At 36.9% G+C, this 21089-nt stretch overlaps 1 protein-coding gene across 1 annotated transcript in view; it reads left to right on the forward strand.

The window, feature by feature from the left end:
* The window catches only part of CDKL5 (cyclin-dependent kinase-like 5), a gene marked incomplete at its 5' end in the record, with an annotated part of 46882 nt that overhangs the window by 20189 nt on the left and 5604 nt on the right, over nucleotides 1-21089 (forward strand). The window contains 5 exons of the mRNA XM_008947709.1: nucleotides 2860-3020; nucleotides 5245-6271; nucleotides 9587-9692; nucleotides 11764-11887; nucleotides 19855-19957. Of these exons, the coding sequence (XP_008945957.1) occupies nucleotides 2860-3020; nucleotides 5245-6271; nucleotides 9587-9692; nucleotides 11764-11887; nucleotides 19855-19957 (1521 nt within the window). The remainder of the gene's footprint in view (nucleotides 1-2859; nucleotides 3021-5244; nucleotides 6272-9586; nucleotides 9693-11763; nucleotides 11888-19854; nucleotides 19958-21089) is intronic.

Below are 21089 nucleotides of genomic sequence, written 5' to 3' on the forward strand. Positions count from 1 at the left end.
TTCTTTTCAACTTTTCTGTCTGTATTTCTCCCTACAAGGTGAGAACACTCAGGGATTCTTTAGAGGATATGTTTTGTATTTGGCCTACATTACTTAATTCAGGATATGGAACATTTTTAAAGAATGAGCAAAAGACTACAAGAAGAAAACTGAAGAGATTTGTGGTTAAGTTACATGCTACAAATGCTGCACATAGTTTGTTGGATGCCTCTCTTCTCCAGACACTGGACAGTCTGGAACATATCCATGCATGGTGTGTTCCTCATTATCTGCATTCCCAGGGACCTCAGGTCTGATTACTAGATCACTGAATAATCCACGCTTCAACCTATGCCAGCTAAAGTAGTGAGCTGTAGATATATCTCTACTTAGAGACCGTTTCTGGAACCATATTAATGAAGAGGCACCCATCTGGACCTATTGCTTTCTTGCTCCTCTCCTCCTCACTCCACAAATCGTGCTGTTTTGCAAGCATGCTTTTGGGAGTTGGGAGCTGGTTTTGCATGTGATGACTTCAGCAAAAAGAATTAATGTATTTCAGTCTTTCATATCATCTGTCATTCAGTTGTCTTTCCCATTCAGCAGCAGACATGCATTTATTCTGAGCTTCCATTTACTACTAGTATACTGTTACAACCCCTTGTTTTTGCTTTTGATGTTCTTCACTTGCCTTAGCTCCAGCTGGACTTTGGCCTTTATGAAGTGGCCTATCCTTTTTGCTGACACAGTGCTTTATGTGGTCTTCCTCTATATCTTGTCCTTGATAATACTTCTTACTCCCGTTTTGCACTTTTGTTCATTAAGAGACTCCCTGTTTAGCCAACCTGACCTTATGCAAAGTTCTGTGATCTTCTGTACAATAAGATGCATTGTTCCTGGACTCTCAAGAAATTTTATTTAAAAATCAAGTGGTTCTCCTGGACACCTTTCCTCTGATAACAGTTTTTCAGGCAGTTCTTCCCAGTAATACCCTACAGAAGCTAAAGTTTGCTCTCTTGAATTTCTGGGTCTTATCCCTGATGCTCATCTTCCCACCCTTCCTCTGAATCTTAACAGTAATTAATCATCTCCTGGTCACTGTAGCTCAGACTGTCTCCTCTGGTCAGATTTGTCACCAGTACTTTACTGTCGGTAATCAGCAGGTCAATTAGAGTGAAGTCGTGCCCTTCAGCAGCTGCACTAAGAAATTGCTACCAACATAGTCTAGAAATCTCCTGGATCGTCTACACAGGTTGGATGTCTGCCTAGTTGAAGTCTGGCATGGAGATGAGGACCTGTGATGGGGAGTCTTCTGCTTGTTGTAGGGAGTTGTCCTCTTCATCTTCATGCTCTTCAATGCATGATTGGTAGTAAGCTTCCACCATAAAATCACAAATGTTGGTTTCCCTTCTAACCCTCACCCCGAGGCTATCAATGGATGTACATTCTGTTTCACGCTGGCAGTTGATACCATCTAGGAACTAGATTATATGGAGTGCCATTCTTCTCCCTTCCCACCCCCTTCTTTCTGAAGCCAGCTGTACCCACCAGTGACCGTGACTCAGCCATGAGCCCTGTCCCACTACTTCCCTGTGATTCCACATAGGTTCATAGCCTTGTGATTCCTTATGGACTTCCAGTTCTCCTTGCTTCTGATCCAGGCTCCACAAGTTAGTGTATAGGTACTTGAGGGAAGCCTCTGGACAGCCTCTTTTCTGATGAGCAATGTGAATATCACATGTGGCCTTTTCATGTTTGCTTGGCCATTTCAGCTACTGTAGTGATGAGCAACAGAAAAAAAGGAAAGAACTAGTTAATCCCTCAGTACACAGTTTGTCACTTGAGAAAGGGAGACACGACCAAACTACAGAGGAATCTAGTTTTCCACTTCCTTTGTTTCCTGAGCGTTTTCCATTCTCAAGTGCAGGGATCCTGTGGAGGGAAAACCAGTTTGTGGTCAAGTAGCTGAATACTATGATAATGCATATACAGATAGGCATTGTGTGTTTGTATGTGTAGGCATATGTGCACATAGAGTTGTTCTTTGTTCAGCCTCTATAACCCCTAAAAGATAGCTATTCTTTCAAACTTTTATCCTTGCTGACAGTTGTGTGTTCAAATATTCCAAGATAATTTTGTATTGCCTTGCTCCTGCCAGAAACCTTTCAAACTTATCAAAATACTCAACCTGCTGGCTTTCAGTTTTGTGAATATGTTCTATATGTCACAAAGTGTCTTTGTTAAGAATCACAGGAGATCTAACACAATTATAAGGCAAATGTTATTCTGAGTTCACTGTAAACAGTTTAGATGATTCTTTAAAAGTATGAATGAGCTTGAACCCTAAAAGTAAAAAACAAAACTCTATTTGTATATTTTTTAAGATGTTTTATTTGAATGTTCCCATATGGTTGCTCTGGTTTTTTTGTAAAGCCTGTTTCACTGTAGCATTTTATTACTGATAAATTTAATATTTCCTCATTCTAACAACATTGTTGTAAGCTGTATTCTGAAAAATGTTTAAAATACACATAATTTAAACGTGTGTAGATAAAACATCTTTTAAATGTTAGATATTGTATTTTAAACATATTTGAAGCACACACATAACTATACATATGTATATAGTAATTATATACATATAGCACATATGCGTTTCATAATAAGCAAGGCAGAGTCCTTCTGTCTCTTAAGCAGAACATAGATTTTGTTTCTTTTCTAACACATGTAGTTTAATGCAACGCAAATTTAGCAGTTACACCTAATCACAGAAACTGTGGAGGTTAAAAAAAAATCCAAATAATGTTCTTTTGCTATACTTTTGGCTGATGCAAATATAGATACTAACATTTAAACTTTGGGATTTGTGTTTTTGCAAAGAACTTACTGAAGTTAGATCCAGCAGATAGATATTTGACAGAACAATGTTTGAACCATCCTTCGTTTCAAACCCAAAGACTCTTGGATCGCTGTGGAAGCTCTCCTTCACGGTCAGCTAAGAGAAAACCTTACCACGTAGACAGCAACACATTATCTAACAGGTAAATGTAGCCATGTCACTGTCATCACTGACATTTGCTCTGCAAATGAGTGAGTTGCTCTCATGCTTACATACAACATCACCTATAAGAAAAGTAATCATTTCACAGTTCAGGCACATTGAGACACATATATTGTTCCATGTTGGCCCGCTGAATAAAGAAAGTAGACACAGTTTTACTTTATAGTAAGTATTAAAGCTGAAATTTTTGCTAACTTTGTGCATCAGGCTGAATGCTTCTTGAAAACAAAAACAAAGACAACGTTCAAGCCACTTCTGCATGTAACAAAGGAGGAAAGTTGGCCTACTTATCTGAAAAAAATGTTGGCCTTTTTCTTGAACAGTAGGAATTTTGTGGCTTGGAGAATGCCTCAAATTCCAAAGGAATGTTCTTTTATTTGGAATGCTACCATTACTGTACATGTGCAAAACTGTCAGAGGTTTTGATTTTTGGAAGCTCAAAATTCGCACAGATTTTTCACAGATAATTATCTTGAAAATTGTGTGAATTGATCGTGCTTCAAATTGAGGAGGAACAGAATTTTACCTGCAGTTGCAGTTACAAATCAAGTCTAGTCTACCTGAACATAAAACAGGGTGTATTTGCTCAGTGACTCCCTTGTTGGACCCACATAGCTTGAGAGAATCCCCTTGATTTGGATATGCCAATGAACCAGGTTTACTGGTGGACAAAATACTTCAGTACAAAAAGCCTCATGGTATTCCTCTGACAAGTGTTTTCCTAAACGTCGCTCTCTGAACTGTGCAGAATGATGGTGGCTTTTAATTCTAGCCATATATTTAGCTCTTCTTGTGAGATTCCAAAGTTACTAATTTTAAGATTTGGGATTATTACATTTACAGTCAATACTTTTTTGGAAATAGACATCAAAAAGTTTTAGCTGCCCTTATAGATACTTAGGCATCAGAAAGGAAAACCTAGATCCACAGGGAGCGACATGTCTAAAAGACTTTCCTAGCTGCTTGATTTGAAATTACTAGTTTCTTTGTATCTCAAAGTTTTGAAAAAATAAACTTCCTTTTAACTGAAAAATACTTTAAACCAGCATTAAAATTGCTATATTTCTAGAAACTGTATTGGAGTCCATAATTAAATCACTGAAAGTGGGTAATAGAAATATCCTAGGTATAAAAATGGCTAGCATCATCCGGTCATAGTTATTAACAAAATCCACAAAGGTACAAACTCATCTGTGCAGTGAGCTCTCACTTTAACCTTCAGTAATATATCTGAGTTACATCATCATAGATTTAATACAGAATTAAGCTGAGTGCTCATAGCCTGCTTAAGTCCATCAAGACTAACAAGTGCAGCTGCAGCACTGCTCTGTCATGCAATAGCAGCCTAAGTGCAGAAGCAAAACTGGTTTTATGCCAGAAAATCTGAGATAATGAATCCTGCTCAGATAAATTCAGGCTGAGCATTTGCAGAACCAACCCATATCTCAGTCCTGTGATCCCCAAACCAAGAGAGCTGGAAAGTAGAGTAGATGTTAAGGACATCACCAAGTAGCTCTGCGACAAGTTAATTGGGTTGCAGAGTGTTTTGGGTGCAGCTTTGGGAATGAGTTAGTGTGCCAAGAACTGGGATAGTGCCAGGTTCCACAAAACCTGGGGTTCCTGTGGCTGACCTGGTTTTGGTCTTGGTGTTACAGGGCTTGCTGTGCTGCACTCAGCTCAGGCTCACTCCATCTGGATGTCTTTAGCAACACAGTAACCTCTTTTTCCCTTTCCCCTTCCAAATCAGACATACACTAGATGGCCTGGAGCATTGATTGTATGTTTTTGACGTACTTTATTGTTCTACCTTCACTTTGACATGCCAGGTGTATTTAAGATTTTTTTAAATGGATATGCAACTAATTTTCATGATGTGTCACACACATGCGTAGATGTGTAAAATGTATGTTGGAATTTCTATGATTGGGTTTTATATCTTTTTTTTGTCAGCAAAATGCACTAGCCAAAGTTGAGTTTGTCCATCAGGATATAACCAGAAAGAAACAACAATGTATTAACGCTTGAAAATCTGTTACTTTAGCATAGATTCTAATGCCTAGTTAGTAGCATTTGATCTTACTGCAGTTAAATTTTGTGGGTTTACATGGCAACTCATTTCTGAAATAAGTGTGCTTTTGTAGAAGTTATTAATATACCAGATTACATTTTCGTGCATTAATGTTTCTTTGTGCATTTTAATGTAGAAATCAAGCCAGCAAAAGTTCTGCTTTGCAGTCGCACCACAGATCAAACAGCAAGGATATACAGACGCTAGGGGTTGGTGGGCCAAGAGAAGAGGCTCTTCCAGCAAATGAAAGCTTTTTAAATGGAAACCTTCCTGGAGCTGCACATAGTCCAATGCATACAAAAAAATCAGGCAACACACCTGGATCTGGCAACAAGGATCTGGCCAATAATAACATGCCGCATCTTCTCAGCCCGAAGGAAACAAAGGCAAAAACAGAATTTGATTTTAATGTAGACCCAAAAAGTTCTGATGGTTCGGGCACAAAGTACCTGAAGTCTAACACCAGATCTCAGCAGAACCGTCACTCGTTTATGGAAACCTCTCAAAGTAAAACTGGGACACTGCAACCCGGCGATAAGCACAGTCGCCACAGCTACATTGATACCATCCCACAGTCTTCTAAGAGTCCTTCCTATCGGACAAAGTCAAAGAGCCATGGGGTTCTGACAGACTCGAAGTCCGTGGGCAACCTTTCAGAGGCCAGGGCCCAAGCTGCAGAGCCGAACAGCAGCAGGTATTTTCCATCCAGCTGTATGGACTTGAACTCTCCTACCAGTCCAACTGCTCCTCGACACAGTGATAACAGAACTTTGCTCAGCCCATCCGGGAGGAACAATCGCAGCGAGGGTACCTTGGACACCCGAAGATCATCAACAAGGCACTCCAAAACAATGGAGGAGTTAAAACTGCCAGATCACATGGATGGAAGCCATTCCCACTCTCTGTCTGCTCCACACGAATCCTTTTCCTATGGTCTAGGTTATACCAGTCCTTTTTCTTCACAGCAGCGCCCTCATAGACACTCTATGTATGTGAGCCGGGACAGAGTGAGGTCAAAGGGCTCAGAGGGTGGCTTAAGCATAGGGCAAGGGATGGCAGCCAGAGCAAACAGCCTGCAACTGTTATCTCCACAGGTGCAGCATAAGTCACTCACAAGATCTGTTGGCTCGTCACGAGAAGACTGTACAGAAGATACTAATAGGGTTAGTTCGAAATATTACCTATTAAGGAAGGCTTAGCTTCCTCTCTACTTCATGTGAGGACAGTGTCCTGCTTTCTTTGTTCTGCTTGTTTGCACTTATTTATTTGTCTTGTTGTAAGGCAAGGGATGTTTTTTTTTTTGTTTTTTTTTTTCAGAAAGACTAACTATTTCAAGTGCAAAATGAGAGGCTATTTTAATAAATGGACTATGAATGTCATTCTCTTAAAATACTGAAATGTGAGAACAGGAAAATTTGTCTCTGAAGTTAATTGGTAGTTCCTAGTCTTTGGTTACAATGTCTGATGTCATTTTTATATTGTTTTGCTTAGTTAAGCTTCTCATTTGGGTTTTTTTGTTTAGCTTTTTTTTGTACGTATTTCTGTTACAAATGTGAATGTAAATTTTGAAGTGAGCTTTTCACTCACTTGTAGCAGGGTATTCTTGCTAAAATGCTGTGATTTACTAGAGGAGTATCAAAAGTTGCAGTATTTATCTTGATTAGTAAAATAAATAACTGGGGTAGCCTACGAGATTTTCTGTTGCAGAAGCCACCGGTAAATTGCCTCCTTACAGTGATTACTCTCACTGGATACCTTGTTCTGTTTTACTGTAAACATTGTTTAGTGCATTGAGGAAGGGCTTGTTCCAGTGTTGATTTACATGCCTTACACAACACTTTTGAATTATCTGATGTTTATGTGTCAGATGTGTAAAGACAACTGCATTTGTCCCCAAATCTTTAAATTGCTGTACTACTGATTCAAATTGGAGCAAAATTATGGAGAGAGAGGTACAAAAGCAAGTTTGTTTCTCTAGATGTACCTCTGTGATTTAAGAGACTTATAAGGAAAGAACATCAAATTCAGATTTGTTGACAAACTGAAGGAAGTCAAAGAGCTGCAAATATTATTTAAGGTCTAAAAATTATGCTTTACTGTGAGAGACTAAAAAACTCTGTCTACTTAGTTTATGTAAGAAACATGTGTAGCTGATTTGATCGTGGTCTACTATAGATAAGAGGTTTCAGGTAGTGGTTGCCTCTTCCGTCCAGCAGGGAAAAAAAGGAGTAACGCTTTTTTGTGCTTACCACGTCTCCTCCATTATCATGTGTATTCACACATAAGAAAAGATCTCATCAAATAAGATAAGTCAGTGTAATTTTTTTTAATTTTTTTTTTAAGGGAAAGGGTGCTTAGAAGGAATTACAACAGCTCCATTTCAAAAACAGGTGGTTTTTTTCTTTGTGTAGTGATTTTTCTCCCTAATTTCTATCCAGTTAAGAGTTACTTATTCTTCAGGATATTGTGGTAGAAGGGCAATAACACCAACATTTGAGTTTTTGATAATAAAAGCTCCTGCTACATTGTATTCTTCAGCGCACTGGAATCTTTTCCTGCGTTATGTAGCATGTATTAATTTGATAAGTAATTTTAATTTTATTCCATAGTATGTAGAGGCTGATTGTTTTTATCAGTTCATTCTTTGTCTTTTGACAATTGGTTTACAAATTTTCATTTTAATTAGAAAAATTAACGTGTATTTTAATGCACTTTATACTCATTTTCATTTGCTTTGGAATGTCTAATCATTTGTAAAGAACTTGCCTTTATCTCATACGGTCAATGTTTTCAAACTTATGCCTTCAATTAATGTTCTTAAATCAGTATTTCAACCATCAGAAGTCTGAAAGGAAAAATACTCTGAAATAGATGGCAAGTCTGTAAATTCACAGAGATGTTTTTGTTTGTTTATACTACTTTCAATAAGAAAACAGAATTAAGTTGTCAATCTTCTTATAACTTGTAAGGCATTTTGACAAAGAAGTCATTCTTTCGCTCCTTCCTATTATTTTTTCCAGTCAGTTCTACTGATTCTCACTCTCTGTTTGTGTTTTGTGGAGTATCCTCACTTCCATATTTCTTGTTTCTCATTGATTTTCTCTTTAGCTGTACCAAGTCTTTTTAAAGAAAAACGTGCTTTCTTTGCCAGGATTTTAGATCTTAGTTTAAATTTTTAAAAAAAGAAAAAAAAAACTGGCATTCAGTATCAGTTTTGGGATTTTCCAAGTCTCAGTGCAATGCTTTTGTTTTAGGGGTTCTTTTTAATTTTAAATTAAATATACACAAAAGGGGGCAAGTAGAATAAAATCAAGTACAAGTACTGCTACTGTCTCATATTTGTAAATTATCTGCTGACAAAAAATAGGTATCTTACACAAGTAGCAATTTAATCAAATGTTTCAGTCTATTGTAAATTTTGGAAGAATCAAACTGTGATTTAAAGCATTGGTTTAGCTGCACTTCTCATCTTGACACAGTTTCAAGGGTGGTTTTATCTGTGACAATGAGGCCGGATCTCCATTAATAAAAGGCAAAATAGATTTTGCAAATCACCTGTGTAGTGAATTGAAATCCCAGTTTTTAATTCTGTTTGGGGTTTTTTTGAGTTTTGTGGGTTTTAACCTTTGTTTTTTTAACTTGAACATTATAGATTTAAATTCATATAGGGGTTTCGTTCAAGTTTCCTGTAGGGTCTTGTAAAGAGCATTGAATTTTATCTGGTTGGTCCATACTGCAGGAAAAATTGAAGCATCTGGTTCATTTAAGAGTTGGTTGAAATCATATTTGATGGCAAATTACATGCACGTGGACATTTCTAAGGGCTTACTTAACCTTTTGGTTGAAGGACTTTAAGTACTGTGTTCAGGAAAATAGAGTAAATTGGAAGTAATGGTAGTCTTTCTTTCTCTATAGTCTATTTAGCTTCTAGATTTCTTAGTTCAGGGACTACCTCTTATTTTACATATAATAGATTTTGTGACTGTTGGTACCTCTAGGTACTACTGTATGACAGCTGATAAGAGAGAGTGCTTTGATGTTGCAATTAGCACAAATTATATGTGTTCCTGTTTGCTTTTTAAAGTTTGCCGGTAGCAGAGTGACCAGATTCTATCAGAAATTAATTTAACAAGGCCTCCAGTAAAAGATTCCTCCAGAGATGTTACAACTGCATTTCATTCACGTCAAAAATCTGAGGGTTTGAAACATGCTCAAGTCTTTAAATTTTCAAGAGGCAAAATTTTGTTAATGCCATTTTTCATCATTTTGGAAAAAGCAAGCAAGTAACAAACCAAATATTTGTTGATTACATAGTCTGTGATTTAATATTGTCAGTTATTAATAACATGAAAGGAAAATTGTGTGTGGTTAAGTTTGGGGTTTCTTGCTTATGTATGCTGGAGCTGCATGGATTTGCTGAACTGCAAATCATATTCATATTCTTTAATTTTAAGTAGTTGATTGTTCTTTTTTTTTAGGGTGGAGCATATCATGATCCACACACAGAAGATGGAGCATCTACTAAGGAAAATAGAATTCTGTATAATGACCCTGTTCCGAGAAGAGTTGGCAGCTTTTACAGAGGTAATTTTATGGTGGATCTTTCAAACTCAAACAAGAATTTTAACATGGAATATAAATTAAGAAGTAGAAATGAATACAGAGAACTAACATGAATCACTGAAAGATGTATTGGAAAAAGAATTGTTACCCCACTTTCAGAGACTGGGTTGACCTGCTAGGTTCTATACAGTAACTGTATTAGTACCATATTATTTATTTGCAAATGATAACTCACTTTGAAAAGCATATCCAGTGCAGTACTTTGTAAACCAGAAGATAATTTACCAGGGGCAGTTGAACAAAATGAATTAGTATTACCAGAGTAAGCAGTTCGTTAATGTTTTTAATTCATATTTTAAACACCTTTGTACTTGTAACACATTGACATACCTACTGATCTAGTTGAGGTACTGCGGTGCGTTGAACTGTCATGCTACTTTCTAATTGCTCAAAAGCTATGTTCATTTATTTTGTTCAGACTTACTAAAGGTCAGGGTTTCTTACAAGGAAAAACACACTTTTATAAGTCCAGTCCAGAATAAATAATAAAACAGTACTGTGTATGTGTATATAGATGTGCGTGTGTGTAAACATATATATATACACACACACAAATAGATATTGTTCTATTATGGCACACAAAAGATGGTGATTTCTGAGCAGCTGCCTATTGGCTAAACCTGGGTAATCCTTTTGAAAAATACAAGAATGACAAGAAGCTAATTACTGTCGTGCAAGTGTTAGGAGGATTGTGGGCCTCCCCTGAATCTTAAGAAGTCCCAATCAGGTAAAATTCAATTATGAGTCACCTAATAACCTTAAACAGAGTCACAAATCTCCCTCTGATCCCCTTCAGGTTGATCAGTTGGCTGATGACCTGATTGAGACATGTTACAATCTGCCAATCCTTGCAAGTGTCCCGTTGCAATAATAAAACCTGTGACCAATATTAAAGCTTGTACTGTTTTGAGCAATGGTTTTGAGTGTGAGGTGTTGTAGAGCATACAACAGAGAATCCCTAAGAAACCTCAGTCTTGAATTGCTTTTCTTAGTCCTTAAAACAATCCTAAAATTGAACATGGATTATCCTTCTTTTTTATACATAGTGAGACATAAGTTCCAAGGAAGAATGACTTTCTGTAAGTCATGTGCTAAGGAAACTGTAGGTCTGGGATTCATTCAATTCCTTATTATAAACTAAACTAGAGGTTTCTTCCTCTTTTAACTATATCTGTGAAACAAATTTTATTTCACAGACTTAATGCTTTGGAAAAATGATACTATATTTAAATAATACATGGATAATAATATATGCAAAAACTGTTGAAATAAAAAGTTACTGCAAAAAAGGTAAATAAATATTTATGAAATTCTTAAGTACTGACTTATCATAAAGGTTATTAGCAAGTACAAGCATGTACTTCAGCTTGAACAAAAACTTAGAGATTCAATTTTGTTAGGCTTTATAGTGTGATGCTGCAGTAATGCTGCAACTAGTGACTTATCAGTTTTTCATCCAGTGCAGGTATTTCTGGGGATATTCATAATTCTAATAAATTTATGTTCTAGATATGTATAAGCTATTTTCATAACCATGGCATGTCTGTCTGAAAAATACATCTGATTTTGATCCTTTTGTTTTTAGTGAGTAATCTCTTAATCTTCATTATATTAAAATCCAAAGTATTTATTTTCAGAATGGGTACTACTTTTTTTTAAGGTAGAAGTGAAGACACAGTATTTTTGTAGTATTTTGTGTCTTTAATAACAGTATTTCAACCTTTTATTGTTTCCTGTTTTTAAATATTGAGCTTGTAGCTCCCTACATATAGAAACGTTCTCCAGTCTACTAACGGTTTAGCCAAGTTCTGATGGTGGTCTTATTTTACAACTAATATTACCTTGAAAGTATCACAGAACAACAGGTTTTCAAACCATAAAATAAAAAAAGGCTAATATTTTCAGTCATACATAAAGTAAAACTGTGCCTTCACTCTCTTGTTTCTGTAAAAGAGGTAGAGGGGGAGCAGAGAACTGAAAGATGAGGTTTTGGCAGAGCTCAGTGTACATTGTTTGCTATTTCTCTGTTCAGTTCCATCTCCACGTCCAGAGAGTACGTACATAGAAAACAACGTGTCCAACAGAGCCTCTGTGTTACCAGCAGACAGCAGCACGGTGGCGAACCACCCAAAGAGACAAACCACCTTTGATACCTGGTGAGTTGTTATTTACACAGGTGTGTAGAGAATGGCAGGGGAAAAAGGGATTTTTAACAGGAGGGGGGAAAAATCCCCATGTTTTTCTCAAAATTTGCAATATATATGCTTAGTCCTCTGACTCTACTGGCATAGCATTCCGTGTTTTCTGTCACTTTTTGAGCAAGAAGAAATGCTTCATTACACCTTCACGCTGAATGCATTAAAGATTATATATTATATACTTTTGTCCAATCTTTCCTGACTTTTTTCCACTATTAGTCTTTGGTTAATGATAATACAAAGTGCTTGCATGTGTGTAGTATGGATAGCAAGGCCGTAGCTTCATATGTGAATTCCAGAAGCATGAATTGTCAAACAAATGGAAAAAAAAACCAAATTGCATGTTTCTGTATATAACATAGGACTGTATTAATGAACAATATACTATTTACCCTACAATGGGGACTGCTGCTCTTTTTGTTTATGCACCACAGAAAGAAATGTGTACATTCTATGGGAGAATGAACTAAGCAACATCTTAATGGTGTATATTGATTTTAAAAGATTAAAAGCATACATGGCTCTATTATATAACACAGATCACTTAGCAGTAATTATGCTAATAAAATGACAGTATATGCATAGCTTTGCAGGACTTAAAGGGAAATACCTTAATTTTGTCGCTGAGAGCTGTTCAGCTCTAAAATATTCTTAACCTTCTAGTTTATTCAATCACAGTAAAGCACACTGAATAAAAATAAGCAAATGAAGATTCAAAGGATTGGTGGGAGGAATGAACTGTATGCATTCACATGGTTCACCTGTGCTTCATACCACTGTCTGAAACACTGCTTTCTGAAAGTATGATGCAATCATGCTAGCTAAAGAACTGTTTCAGTGCTTTGTTGACTTAATGTGTTTTCACATGAACATGTGAATTATCTGCTTAAAAAAGTAAGGGGGGGTGAGGGGATGTAGGGAAAGGGGATTTAGGGAAACAACTGGTATTTCAACTTGGGTCCAGGTTGTATTCCCATGTCAGTACTACGTATTTACTCCAAAACCCTTGTCACCTGCTCTGATTCACTAGTCTGCTTCCTGTCCTTCAAGTAGCTCCACCTGCCTTCATTTTGTGGAAGTTAGCTGAGGAATCCAGTCATTTATGTAAAAAGGTGGTATTTATGTTGTGACTTATGTGGCTAAAGAAGGTATTTATTCCTACTATTGAACCCTTTTACATATTCTGTTGTCCTTCATATCTTTCTATCCTGCATATAACATAAGCCAGTTGGAATCTTGTTTTGCTTTATATATTGTTTGGCAATTTATTGCCTTTTATTATGTGGTGACTGCAAAGAAACATGTAATGTTATTTTAACTCTGAACTGAAATAATAGCATATGTTATTAGAGCTGGTTGGGAATTTTTTGACTAAGTGTTTTTTTCCTTACAATGCCAAATTATTGAAACCAAAACTTTTCAAAGGAACAAACTGATACCCACTAACATTATATTGGGAAGATTCTTCAGCTCCAGGGTGGAATTCCCAGTCAAAACCAGAGATACATTCGAAATAACAAATGTTCTGGGGTCAGTATTCTTTTTTGGAATGTGAGGAACTGGAATGCAGGCCCTTTGTTCTTCATGATTTAAACCAGAGGCTTGAACCAAGATCTAAGATCTAACAAGTGAATGCCCTGAACCAAAAGTTAGAGGTTATTCTAGAGCATGTTCCCTGTTTCCCTCAATATATTCTCTTGAAGCTGATTCATCTTGTTGAAATAGTGAAAGGACCACAATGATGCTGAATATGGCCCAGTGAATTAAGCTCCTAACTTTGAGACACTTATATTTAAGCCCTTGCTCCAGTTAATGTACTCAAATATTTTCACAAAGTGGAACAGCTCCTCTGAGAGAAGGAACCCCCAGAAGAATAAGCCTTTCTTCTTATGAAATGGGAGGAATGGCAGTCCCCGCAAAATCAAGTTACTGCTATTTCGGCATGCGTTTTTCTTTCTCTTTGCTTTTCCTATTCCCTGTTTTCCTGAAATGTTTCCTGCCCAGCTCTACATGTTAACTCTGTGCAAGTTGTCCTGGCAATGGTCTAATGTTGTTGAAAAATTGTTCTGTGCCATAAATGCAGCTTAATCAGATTCCTGAGTGATGTAGAGTCTATGTTCCTCTACTTGATATTTTGTACAGAAGTTGTATAAACACTTAAGAAAATGTTGAAAGCTCTAATGGAATGTGATTCTGCTTACATCAATTTTATGATGAAGTAAATATTTGATGTTTGACTGACATACGTAACTGGTACATGACAATTCATCTCAAATTATGAGTGATGTGTATTCCACCTGGACTTGCCACTACTGTAAAATATTGCTTCTCTCATACTATTGCTCTGTGTTGCCTTTCTTCTGTGAAAGATTTTGTGAATGTTTGCTAGACTGAATTGTCACAGATGTTCCCTTGTCTTTGTGTGCATTTCTTCACGCTGTCCCCACTGTCCTGCTTCTTTAAAATAAAGATGTTATAAACTCGACTTTTGTCATCAGGTTTTACTCTTAAATTATTGGATCATTTCTGAACTTCAGACAACTTCCTTTGAAAAAAGGCAAATTTTTCATCCTTCAAGAAATTCTTTTTTGCCAGAGTTTAATTTCCTGCAAATGACCTGCCTCAATTTTTCTTTTTTTTTATACAAGAGTAGATATTTTATTCTGTTTCACTTGTACAAGCTTTGTCTTGAGCTGGGCAAAATCAATAGGTATAGGCAGGGTGCTTAACCTTGTTCTGCCAGTGTGCCAAAATGTTGGCCTGAGTTAACTTTACTGTTGTTGTAGTTCTAAATAGCTCTTTGGGATAAACTCCAACATGCAGCACTTCATCTCACGTCACATTGGAAGTGTTTGCATTCATTGCTTACAAGATATTTGGGGGCTTCTGGAAAGCTTTGTTGTTTATGCCTTTTATGTCTATATAAATGTATTAATTTTATGACAAACAGCTTGTCATATCTTCTCTAGAAGAGAGAAGTCTTACCTTTTTGCAAAAATAATAAATAAGTGAAATATACAAACTATTTATTATTATTGTATGTGTATATAATATATACAAGACAGACAAACACTGTCATTCAAGAAAAGATCTTTTTAAAAACCCACATCCTACTCTTAGGATTTAAAGGATTACAGTTATCTATCTACCAATAATTTTCACGACTCCAAAACAATACAGTATTTTGTAAACATGACCTGACTGGCTGTAATATCACTGGTTCAGCATAACAATGTAGTCACAGTTAATGGTCCTGAAACTAGAATGTTACCAATATCTAAGCAAGATAGTTTGAAGCTTGTTCAGCTGTGTCTGTAGTACAGTGACTGCTGCATTGTAAAGATTTTCCAGTTAATTTACAGAATTCCTGAATTTGTAGAAAAATCAGGAAAATTCCAATTTGTAACTTGGAGGCTTAAAAATCACCCATGTGTGTTACACTGGTTGAGACTTTAGGAATCCACTCTGCATAGCTTGAAGATGTCTGCCTTACTAATGATACAGCTTTCCCTCTGACATTTCCTGCCCAAGCCTCGTGCGTATGCATTGTCATCCAGTACATTTGCTTTATGCTTCTATTTGGCAATATCTGAGCCTCCCTACCAGGTCCTTCTAGTAACCAGTGCCTCTATCCGTGACTCTTCCCCTTTACCAGTGTTTGTTTTGTACTAAGAATTAGATGATACAGTCTAATGTTATTTGCAGGGAAGCTCTCCAGAATTTGTAGTCATCAGTATTCTGTCCAAAAAGTAATCCCAGTGAATTATATGGGATGTAAGTTTACAAAACCAACCACTTCCATTTTTTTTATGGTTACTAATGTTGAATGATACCAGGGCAGTGCGAGGATGGGTGTAAAACATGGGTGTATATATATACATTTATGTGTACACTATTTTTAGTGATGCCACAGCCTTGGCTGATCTAGCAGCTTTAGTGGCTTCTGGGTGGTGTACTGTATATAAGATAGTAGATCTAGGGTTTATTCCAGTTAATATATCCTCCTTTTCACATGAGGAAAAAAAAATTTAAAAAAATAAAAATAAATTGCAACTCCAAGCAGATAAGTTCAGATTTGATCTCTGATATTTAAGCTTTCAATGCCAGCCTTTTAGACCAAGAAGTTTTACTATGGGCTTCAGCTTGTGAGATTAAGATTCTTACCTTACGTAAACCATCTGTTTGAGGTGCTTTAGTAGTTTCTGATGTTTTCTTGCCTTCATTTATGCTAACTCTATAACTGCCAAGGGTTTTACTTCAAGCAAAACCAAAAGCTAACTTGGAGAATTAGTGTTTGTGCATTGATCTTCTGAAGAAAACTTCAGACACTTCAGTTACTCCTCCATTAGACCAGATTTTACTCATGTAATCATGAGCAGTTCAGTAAAGGCAGTAGTATATTGGCAGTTAAAGGGGATTTCCAAGCTAGACTGCATGCTGAGATTGAAGTTGCTGAAGAATAAGTGAAACAAGCATGAGGAATTGGAGCCCAAAAAGAGCGGTCTGCAATACAAATCTATCTATGGCAGCATGAATGCAAAATGCTTCCTATTTATTCTTTTTAGTTAATATTAAAGCACATCAGCTTGCTTGCCCCGTGCATGTTTGCTGCTACACCTCACTGTACTTGAATGAAGTTGGATACCTTTCCTGCCAGGGGCAATAACAAGCACACAAAGATAAAATAAAGAACAGCATGTTTTGCCTTTGGTTTCTGCTTGAGGGTGAGCTTGCTGAGTTGTGGCTCTTCTCTAGAGCTACTGTTACTCCTAGTAAAAGACATACTGCATAATGGATTCTAGTGTAACTGTTTGCTCTCAAGAGCTGAAGCTCTATGCAAAGTACCAAAATACTTGCACTTAGATTGCAAGAGTTTGGTGTTGAGTGACTATACAATACAGATTTTTACTGATAATCCAGATTTTTTTCCTGTACTGTCCATTGTCTGAAAAACATCTTTTGGGATGCCTAAAATATCCCAGTGTTTCATCTCATTGATTAAAATGTTCTGCTCTATTTTCACTCAGTACAAAATCCTGGTGTTGAAGCTTCCTGCTATAATGCTATATATGTTCACTCTGCTCACATAATGAGCATGTGTTTTGAAGCAGTCGTTTTTCAAGGTCACTGCTGTTTCAGACAACTGTACTGCAATATGAGTCATAGAAGTTAATGACATAAACCCGTTGGTGTAAAACCACTGGCTTTTGGGTAAGCAGCAATTGGAAATGAGCAGAGTTCTCAGCTCCTTATTTTCCTTCTCTGTCTGGTCACTGTAGCCATAAAGAGGAAATGCTGGTGCAGAATTTCACTTCTCTTGTCTTTGCTCATCTGCTGTAAGGAGCAATTTTCTCATCTAAGTTCAGTGAGCCAAAGAAAAGAATCGCACTTCATTGAATCTCTGTCTAAAAGTATGGCAAAAATTGTCCCAAGCTTTGTTCTGAAGATTAAGCTCACCTTTAAAAATGCTGCATCTCTATTTTGGAATAGGCTGTGGAAAAAAGCCATAGCAAGACATTGAAAAAAATTAAAGGACAATGTAGAGTAAACACGTGGACGCTTCTTTATGACCTGACTCTGGTTCCTCAGCAGACAACATAGTTGCTAGGCTGGTGATTTGCACGGGGGCTGTGGTTTGGGGTATGTTTGCAGATGTGGATGCACAGTAGCTCCTCTGGGGAAAGGCTCAGATGTTTCTGAGTCCCATTCCCGTGACTTTCAGAGTACTAGCAGGACATTTGGGGTGCATGCTTTCCTCCAACTTTTCTAAAAAATTAAGTAAACATCATGTAGTAAACAATTCAGCAGGTGCTTTGTTTGTGTTAAGTCAGTCTTCTGAGTTCTCTGAATCTGTGAAGCTGTCAGTAGTCTTTACTTTTGGGCTTTCTCCTCAGTGCTTTAAGACTGTATTGCTGCTGTTACACAGCGGTACCAAACACAGGGACGTGACAGAAATGGGAATCTGGATCAATTCAGTACATTTAAAATGTGTGTTATAAATCTAATAATTATTTTAAACTAGAGTTTTTTCCTGTAGCATTGTAATTTTTACATTAAATATGTCTTGTTGCGCACCTGACTCTGTTTCTGGGATCTAGATGTAAGTTCCAGAAATCTAAATTAGGAAAACTTCCACCATGTTCTCTGCCTATAAATCTTTCCTCTGGGCCCATTCTCTTACTCTTACAATTGCACTTTATTACAGAGTTTGAACACTGCATGCGTTTATATTTAGAACCAGGTAGCATTTTGGCTTGAGGTGGTTTTATGTAGGAACAGAGGAACTGGTGAAACCACCTGTCAGAGTGAAGATATTTTTACCAATAAGGAGGATGACTCCAGTGATTCCTACCCCAATTATGTGTTTTACATTTGCTTGGGAAAAATGTCAGCTTGGCATGTAGTAGCAGCTGAATCACCAGCTGATAGCATAGCATTTAAAGCCAGAATTAGAAGCCAGAGATAACTATAGCAGACAGCTAAGCATTGCTACATTATAGTTGCTCCAAGAAAAGCTGCTTCTGTTTGTCATCCAGAGATAAAACAGCCTTTAGAGCTGTGGTTTTCCTTTAGGTTTTCCATCAAGACAATGGAGTAACTTAATTTCTGTTCTCATATGACTTCATAGCAAAAAAAAAGGACCATTAAATCACCCAGTATGATTTTCTGTACATTAACTGCCATTAAATATCATCTGTTCTCTGGGGTCCCAGCCCAGTAGCATACCTGACAAATGTGTGTCTCCCAGAAGAGCACGTGGTCCTGATTTGAAATGTCAAAGATGGGAAATCCACTTCACTAAGGAGTTTGTTCTGGCAGCTAATGATTCTTGTTGTTAAAATCAGTGCCCTATTTCAAATATGACTTCTCTGGCTTCATCACCCACCTACTTGTTATGTCTTTGCACTTTACGTTAAAGGTCCTTCTAGTATTCTTTAATTTTTTTCCCAGATAAGTAATTGTGCACTGCAATCAAGGAGCCTAAATGTTGGAGCCATTTTGGCTGTGTTTTTTAACATGCTAAAGAGATTGAAATCTCTGAGTTGTTTAATGTAGGCCATTCTTTCTACCTCTGAATTTATTTCTGTGACTTTCCCACACCATTTCCAATTTTCAAACTATTTTGAAGGGCACTAGAACAGCATTCCGTTATGTCTTACCAGGGCCCTACATAAACCATCTCTTTACCCCGTATCAGTATTTTACATGCATAGTTTACTGTGTATACTTAGAGTAACGTGTTATTTATCAGGTCTCAAGAATTCATCTGTGTAGATAAGTTAAAAGGTGGAAATGTGGTCTTCAGGCAAGCCACCTGTTCCACTTCCAGGTCATCTTTTGGCAGCACTGTCATGCATGCATAACAAACTAACAGAAGTATTTAGGTTGAAATGGACAACAGTAGATTCCCAGCTTCCCCAATGATAAATTTGGAACTATGTCAGCAAGTTCAGGAAGTTTGACTGAAATTGGTTCTCTGTGGTGAACTTTGCAACTTCTGGCTCTCCAGCAAGCAATGGATAAACTGGACCTATGCTTTTATACCTCACCACCATTTGTATGTTCTCTCAGATACGATTTTCATTTTTCTAAAAGACCTTGTGTGTGATATTTTGGTTTGAATATTAAATTACGGCTTAAAAAAAAAAAAAAAAAAGACATGCATGCTTTCCTTCTTCCTAAATAACTATTCACTGGTTTGAGCTAATCATTTTACCCTAACACTGTGTTCCTCCTATCCCATTTAATAAGACTATTTGTCTGGTGTTTGTATTGTAACCCTTGAACTAATGAATGCTAAAACATTAAGAATATTTTTGCTTTAATCAATAATTTGCATTCTTTGGCATCAGATCTCATTCTTACACTGAATTTACATAAGGTGAGAATAAAATCTCTCTTACAATGCCTTATTTCATGTTTAGGAAAAGTCCTGAAAACCTTAACAGTCACTCAGAACAGCTAAAGGAGAAAGAAAAGCAAGTTTTTTTCAGGGCAATAAAAAAGAAAAAGAAGAAATCTCAAACCGTAAGTATACAGTATTCCTAACAGAAAATATGTTTTTCAGTTCTGAATTATACAATTTAAAAATGCTAGATTAGTATAGTACCCTTGTATTGTTCATGATCATTCCTGTGTGTGTCTGTTTGTTCTTTTGTTTTCTCTCTTCACTATATGAAAATCAAAATCTTTTCCTGTTCAAGGTTTATTTATCTGCCTTTTCAAATATTTCTTCACCTACTAGCCCTGTGCATATTTTTTTCTTATTCAGACCCCTTGAGAGCCTGTTTTGATGCAAGTTTTCAGCTAATGTTGTGGCAGATTCTTTTACAGGACATGGTGATACCATTCCAAGAATAGCAAATGCATTATTGTGTGTCTTCAGAGCTTAAATAGTTTCAGACACCCATTAGGAGGAGGTCAAACTGTTATAAATGAGAATTCTTTTCAGTGTTTTTCATGGCATCGTTTTGATAACAGCCTCCATCTTCTTGCTGCTCCCTGTAGCTGGAATAAGAATGATGTGTCTTAACCATTCTCAGTGTTTTATGATTTGTAGCCTTTTTTATAATTGTTTTTCTAAGACTTTAGTGCCTCTTACACATTTTGACATTTTTATCTAGTTTTTGGGAGGACGACAGAACTTTCTGTTATCCGAGAGCAGTGATATATTAATTTTTTACATAGTTTTATAATTACATTCTCCCAAAGAACTGAAGTAAACTAAACATCATCTCATCTCATTCTCAAATGGCAGTTCTGGAAACAGCAAATTATTTCAAGTTTCATTTACATAAAGTTGTAGTGTTCCTGTAATTTAACTGCAGTTATCATTTTGAAGGTTCTCAGAGTGGAGTAAATCACACGCACTCCTGGCAAAGAGGAGTAACTAAATCAAAATATCTACTGTCACAGAGTGAGGTGGCGTGACTCTTGGTGTCAGTGTGGGGCTGATCTGTTGAAAACTGGGGGAGACAAGTTATTATCAGGCTTTATTTGAACCGTACAGATCACGTGCATGTGTGGGTTAACTAGCACCCAGAAGCGCACCTCGCCTTCCTGCGGGGCAGGTTTCAGAACCTCTCCTTCTCAACTTGGTCATCCTGATACCTGTACACAGTTCAAAAAATCATTTGCATTACGCAGCTGAACAAAGTGT

The sequence above is a fragment of the Merops nubicus genome, unplaced genomic scaffold, assembly GCF_000691845.1.
Source record: "Merops nubicus isolate BGI_N331 unplaced genomic scaffold, ASM69184v1 scaffold15029, whole genome shotgun sequence".
NCBI lineage: Eukaryota > Metazoa > Chordata > Aves > Coraciiformes > Meropidae > Merops > Merops nubicus.